Here is a 7116-nt window from a genome sequence, read left to right on the forward strand (position 1 = left end):
ACAAAACATTGAATGAAAAGAGTGCAGAAAGAAGAAAATTCTTATATTTCCCCCTTATTTAAAAAAAAAAAAAAAAAAAAAACTTTAAACAAACAATCACTTAAATTAATCGCTTTAATATCAATTTTAAAGCTAGGAATAAAAAGAAACAACAACACGTTTTGTGTTAGCAGAATTTAATTCTAACTTTAAAACTTATCCAACATTAATAAAACTTACCTCAAGTTGCCTTTTTGGACATGCATGCATATATTTGTACAAATTGTACCTGAGAGGAGATTATTACAGCTTCATATAAAATCAATAATAATGATAATATCGGAACCGGATCAGGATCGGCCGATACTCAGATTTAGGTATTGGGATCGATCGGAATCAGATCGGAAGTAAAAGAATAAAGTGGATCGGTGCATCCCTAGTTTGGACATGTCCAGAGGAGGGTATATTGGTAGAAGGATAGATATATTTAGTATACAAATTCTATGATTATGTCCAAGCTAAATGTTTAATTTACAAACTAAGTATTTAACTTGCAATTTAAATATTTAGTTAGTGAACTATATATTTAGGTGTAAATTAAGGGCGTCAGAAGCATCCGTAATGTGGGGTGACACAATGTGTGTGCGTGCGCATGTGTTTGTGTGCGTGCATGTGCACGCAAGTAAGAAATGTGCACTAATGTACAAAAAAGCAGCATTTCACCTAGATTTCCTTTAATTCCACACATTTAAAACATGTTTCTCACCAAATTTGTGTAAATTCAGCTGTAGGTTTTAAGGACATTTTAACTTTAATACACTTTAATACAGAGTGTCAGGTCTGCACTATTTGTCTTTATAGAGAAATAAAAAACATCACCACTTGATGAAAACAACAAAGTCCATGCTCAATAATCCAGGTATAAAATCCAACATTTTTCAGTCAGGTCATCTGGACAGTTTCTTTTTTGTGCTGAAACGTTTCACCTTTGATCCGGAAGGCTGTTGGGGGAAGAATCAGTTTTGTTGTGTTTCCTTGACTGATGAAGCCTTCCGGACCGAAGGCGAAACGTTTCAGCACAAAACAAAGAAACTGTCCAGATGACCTGACTGAAAATGTTGGATCACCACTAGACTTTTCTACTTGTGTTCAACACTACTCATCTAAAGGATGTTTCCCATGAAGCTTGAGGACAATAAGGTGTGGGGTTTTAAAGATATTTCAACTTTAATGCACCTGAACACACCTCTTACAGGTGCAGCGTCTTACAGCGTCACAGTTACTGCTAAGTTAAGATGCTATGTAGCGCTTCTCTCAAGCATCCTCCTAACATGAATATATGTTTATGATTAACGCCCCGGTCAACAACTGCCTGCATTAAGCAGCTAAACTGGCGAGCGATCAACACAGAGGTGTCTCCATCTCCTCCACCTGTGCGCGTTTTCTGCCGAGGCAGGAGGAGACGCACAGAAACACTGCAGGCAGCAGCTGCTGAGTTTAGAGTTGGAGGTAACCAGGAAAACCTGGAGTGGAGTTTTAGTGGCTTGAATATTCTCCTATTAATCAAGTGGAATGGATTCATTCACGAAGAAAGAGAAACTGCGCCGGCTGAACTAATGTTTCATAGAAAAAGTGTGTGTGTGTGTGTGTGTGTGTGTGTGTGTGTATGTGTGTGTGTGTGTGTGTGTGTGTGTGGGGGGGGGGGGGTGTGTGTGTGCAAATGAACGTTTTCTTAATGTGGGTGGGACATGTCCCCTTCACATATAATGGTTGCAACTCCTATGGTGTAAATTAAACATTTAATTTCCAAGCTAAATATTTATTTTTAAAACTAAACATTTAATTTCCAAACTAAATATTTATTGTCCAAGCTAACCATTTAATCTCCAAACTAAACTTTTAATTTCTAAGCTAAACATTTAATTCCTAAACTAAATATTTAATTTGCTAGCTAAATATTTAGCGCTGAACTAAATATTTATTTTCTAAGATAAACATTTAATTAAAAAAAAATTAATTTGCAAACTCAATATTTATCTTGGACCTAAATATTTGTTTTCCAAGCTAAACATTTAATTTCCAAAATAAATATTTAACTAATTAACTAAATATTTAGCTCAGACCTAATTATTTAACTTGCTAGCTAAATATTTAGCTTGGTAATTACATATTTAACTTGCAAGTTAAATATTTGTGTACGTGTATGTATTTATGTGTCATGTGTCTAGGAGTGAACGACTGTATACCCATTAGAACAGCTTGTCTGATGTTCTTTGCTAGCTAGTTTGCCATGTCCAGAGGAAATGAATGATGATAAAATACGGTACATAAGAGAAAATTGAAGCAATTCTTCTTTTGATAGTCCATTTCCGCTTTTCGGCAAGGAATTTGCATATTAGCTAGATATTTAGGTATGAGCTAATTATTTAACTTTAAAGTTAAATATTTAGGTCTGAGCTAACTATTTAGTTAGCAAATGAAGTATTTATTTTGGAAAGTAAATGTTTAGTTTGAAAAATAAATATTTTGATCTAAGCTAAATATTTAGTTAGCAAATTAAATATTTATTTTGAAAATTAAATGTTAAGCTTGGAGAATAAATATTTAGGTTTGAGATAAATATTATTTAGCAAATTAAATATTTTTCTTGGAAATTAAAATGTTTAGCTTAGAAAATAAATATTTAGGTCCAAGCTAAATATTTAGTTAGCAAATCAAATGTTTATCTTAGGAATTAAATGTTTAGTTAGGAAATTATTTTTTTAGCTTTGAAAATAAATATTTAGATTGGAAATTAAATATTAATTTACACCTAAATATCTAGTTTACTAACTAAATATTTAAATATTTAGTTTGTAAATTAAACATTTAGCTTGGACGTAAACATTTATTTTTTAATGTGGAACTAAATATTTAACTTACAAGTTAAGTATTTAGTTTGTAACTAATTATTTAGCGTGTAAATTAAATATTTAGTTTGGAACTGTGACATTTATAAATGTATGTATAACATGGTGAAAATATGACTGAAAAAAATATTTTTTTCTTATGAAAGGCTAAATAAAGCCAAATATTGCTGTTAGTTTTTGACTGTGTAACTGTACAAACGGCACCCCATACCTGTAAAGTTTTATTTGTGTTAAATGCAAACAATAATTCACCACGAGGGAGCAGCAGTCAGTCACGTGATCAATCGTCCGCAGCGCGTGCAGCAGCAGCGTTTTGTTCTGTAGGCCACTCTGACGGACGGATGATGCTGTCGCGCGAACAGGTGATGCTGCGCTCGAGCCGCTGACATCCTCTCCCCCCTCCCAGCCCTCTCCTCTCCTCCGTGGCAGCCTCCGTCCCTCCTCTTCTCTCCCTCCTCGCTCCTCTTCCTCCGACACGCGCACAAAACGCTCTGTCATGGCGTCTTCCAACCATGTTACCCCCACCAACTGTAGCTGGTGGCCCATCTCTGCCACGGACGGGGACGGCAAAGTCACAGACGGGGAGGAGTGCGAGGAGCCCGCGGCCGAGCCCAACGCTGTCAACAAAGACAGGCTGGTTTTGTACCACTGGACGCAGTCGTTCGCCTCCCAGAAGGTAAGGAGGACCAGAGCAGAGCTGGAAACTGGAGCTCTGCAGGCTGGTACATCCTGCTGTATGACCGAGGCGTGTTTGTGTTACCTGGATCATGTGAGAGACACCAACCAAGCAAAGCACCACAACAAGAGCTGCAGCACACCAGTGTTCACTCATTCAGCACGCACAGCACGCGCTGCTGCTTCTGGAATGGTCACAAAGCTGCAGCCTTTATACATATATACATATATATACATATATATATATATATATATATATATACATATATATATATATACACACACACATTACACATGACAACAGTGAGGCGTTGCATGCTGCTGGTTTATGACCTTTCTGGTGACTGGCAGACCACCTCACACACCAGTGCACTGTCTTGTTTCTGAGCATTAGCTTCATTTAGCCAGTCTACAAAATAACAGTACGGTATTTGTCTTCCTGTTTGGATTTCGACAACTTTTACACACTTTGTATTTTAGCTGTGCATATTTTAAAACATCTCATTTGTGTTATAAGTTTTCAAATTATTTTTTATTTATTTTTCAAATACATTATATACATATAAATATATATACACAGTGGGGAAAATAAGTATTTGATAGACTGCCAATTTTGCAAGTTTTCCCACCTACAAAAAGAATGAAAGGTCTGTCATTTTTATCGTAGGTACACTTCAACTGTGAGAGACAGAATCTAAGAAATAAAATCCAGAAAATCACATTGCATGATTAAAAATAAAATAAAATCTGCATTTTATTGCATGAGATAAGTATTTGATCACCCACCAACCAGCAAGAATTCTGGCTCTCACAGACCTGTTAGTTTGACGCTCTCCTGCTCTGCACTCATTACCTGTATTTATTGCACCTGTTTGAACTTGTTACCAGTATAAAAGACACCTGTCCACACACATGGGCGGCTGTGGCTGAGTGGGTAGAGCAGTCGTCCTCCAATGTAAGAGTTGGTGGTTCGATTCCACCAGCAGTCACATGCTGAAATGTCTCTGGGCAAGACGAGAAGGGGTTCTCTGCAGGCCAAAAGTGAAGCATCTGCAGCGAAACCTGCTCCATTTGTCCAAAAAGTCTGGTCTCAATTAAAGATCACGAGTCCTGTAACGAGATAATGACCCAAAACAAAAGCTAAAAACAAAATTAGCTCTTTAGAAGTTCTTCTGTGAGATCTGATCTATGAAAGGAGCTGAAACATGGAGTAGGGTTGACCCTTAAAATGTGAGACAGCTGAGGAAGTTAACCAGTAAACAGAATACCTGCTCCAGTTGCAGAAACCTGACAGAAACTGACAATCACTCATCTGCAGTGACTGATTTAAAAGGTTTCATCTGCAGTGACTGCAGGTTGAACAAAATGTGAAGTTAAAGGAAACCTCCTTTGTCCCAAGGCCACTTTAAGTATCATTAATATTTTTCTTTCTTTATGAATCGATTGCAACGATTTTCACATTTTTCAACAACCAAAATGAATTTTGTTTTTTAATGTTATGGCTAGGTATTAAAAAATACAATCATTTAGCTCCCCCACTACCCAGTCATGTTGCTCTTATTTTGAAATGTAACCAGAAGTTCTGTTAAGAGAGGCGAAAAGAGAAGTTATGGAGACGCCACTAATGTTGAATTGAGACGCCGCCAATGTCAAACCGGTTAACACCATGGACATAATATGCCTGTGGTTAACACAATCTGCCAATAACACCTTGTTTTTAGACATCATGTGTCTGTGGTTAACACAAACGGCTTTTTATTGTTCAGACTTTTTTTCTATCGTCTCATTAAATGTGGCCGGCCAGACACACCCATTTTTCTATCGTCCAATCAGATGTGGCCCCCCAGACATGCCCATTTTTCTATAGTCCAATAAGATATGACCTTCCAGATACGCCTCATCCAATCAGATGTGGCCCCCCAGATACGCCTTCCAAATTTGCCTGCAGCGATACCTACTTGGGCAAGACACTGAACCCCTCATTGCCTCCAATGTGTGTCCCATTGGTGAATGAATGTGACAAAGCTCTGATTAGTCTTTGTACAGATCTAGTAGTGCTGTATGAATGGGTAAATGAAGACGCAGTTGGTAGTGTTAAGCGCTTTTGAGTATCTTGACAAGATAGAAAAGTGCTATAGTCCATTTACCATTCCATTTACACTTGATCAGTCACACTCCTACCCCTCCACCATGGCCAAGACCAAAGAGCTATTTAAGGACACCAGGGATAAAACTGTAGACCTGCACAAGGCTGGCATGGGCAACAGGATAAGAGGCAAGCAGCTTGGTGAGACAACAACAACTGCTGGAGCAATAATTACAAAATGGAAGAAACACAAGATGACTCAATCTTCCTTGGTCTAGGGCTCAATGCTAAGAGCATTGAAGATGGGTCATGGCTGTGTCTTCCAGCATGACAATGACCCTTGGAAAGGCACACACTTGTGTTTATAAGGTCCCACAGCTGACAGTGCATGTCAGAGCACAAACACCAAGCATGAAGTCAAAGGAACTGTCTGTAGACCTCTGAGACAGGATTGTGTTGAGGCACAAATCTGGAGAATGATTCAGAAAAGTTTCTGCTGCTTTGTCGGTCCCAATTGAGCCCAATGACGTCCATCATTCATAAATGGAAGATGCTTGGAACCACCAGGACTCTTCCTAGAGCTGGCCGTCCATTTAAACTGAGGGATCAGGGAGAAGGGCCTTAGTCAGGGAGATGACCAAGAAGCCGATGGTAACGCTGGCAGAACCCCAGCGTTCCTCTGTGGAGAGAGGAGAAAAGTTGATACAAGTCCATTTTTACCACTGTGTGGCATCCCCCCTTCTTCTTACAACACTCAACAGACGTCTGGGGACAGAGGAGACCAGTTTCTCCAGTTTAGAAATAGGAATGCTCTCCCATTCATGTCTAATACAGGCCTCTAACTGTTCAATCGTCTTGGGCCTTCTTTGTCGCACCTTCCCCTTTATGATGCACCAAATGTTCTCTATAGGTGAAAGATCTGGACTGCAGGCTGGCCATTTCAGTACTCGGATCCTTCTCCTACGTAGCCATGATGTTGTGATTGCTACAGAATGTGGTCTGGCATTATCGTGTTGAAAAATGCAGGGTCTTCCCTGAAAGAGATGACGTCTAGATGGGAGCATATGTTGTTCTAGAACCTGAACATAGTTCTCTGCATTAATGGTGCCTTTCCAGACATGCAAGCTGCCCATGCCACAAGCGCTCATGCAACCCCATACCATAAGTGATGCAGGCTTCTGAACGGAGCGTTGAGAACAACTTGGGCTATCCTTGTCCTCTCTGGTCCGGATGACATGGCGTCCCAGTGTTCCATAAAGAACTTCAAATCGTGACTCATCTGACCACAGAACAGTCTTCCATTTTGCCACACTCCATTTTAAATGACCCCTGGCCCAGTGCAAACGTCTGAGCTTGTGGAGCTTGCTTAGAATGGCTTCCTCTTTGCACTGTAGAGTTTCAGCTGGCAACGGCGGATGGCACGGTGGATTGTGTTCACTGACAATGCTTTCTGGAAGTATTCCTGAG

At 39.2% G+C, this 7116-nt stretch overlaps 1 protein-coding gene across 1 annotated transcript in view; it reads left to right on the plus strand.

The window, feature by feature from the left end:
- The first annotated feature begins 3219 nt into the window (after positions 1–3219).
- The window catches only part of gdap1l1 (ganglioside induced differentiation associated protein 1-like 1), a 53170-nt gene continuing 49273 nt past the window's right edge, over positions 3220–7116 (plus strand). Inside the window, exon 1 of the mRNA XM_037683868.1 lies at positions 3220–3564. Within this exon, the coding sequence (XP_037539796.1) occupies positions 3385–3564 (180 nt within the window). The 5' untranslated portion in view covers positions 3220–3384. The remainder of the gene's footprint in view (positions 3565–7116) is intronic.

This window comes from Nematolebias whitei, chromosome 11, assembly GCF_014905685.2.
Source record: "Nematolebias whitei isolate Nwh7 chromosome 11, NemWhi1, whole genome shotgun sequence".
Taxonomy (NCBI): Eukaryota; Metazoa; Chordata; class Actinopteri; order Cyprinodontiformes; family Rivulidae; genus Nematolebias; species Nematolebias whitei.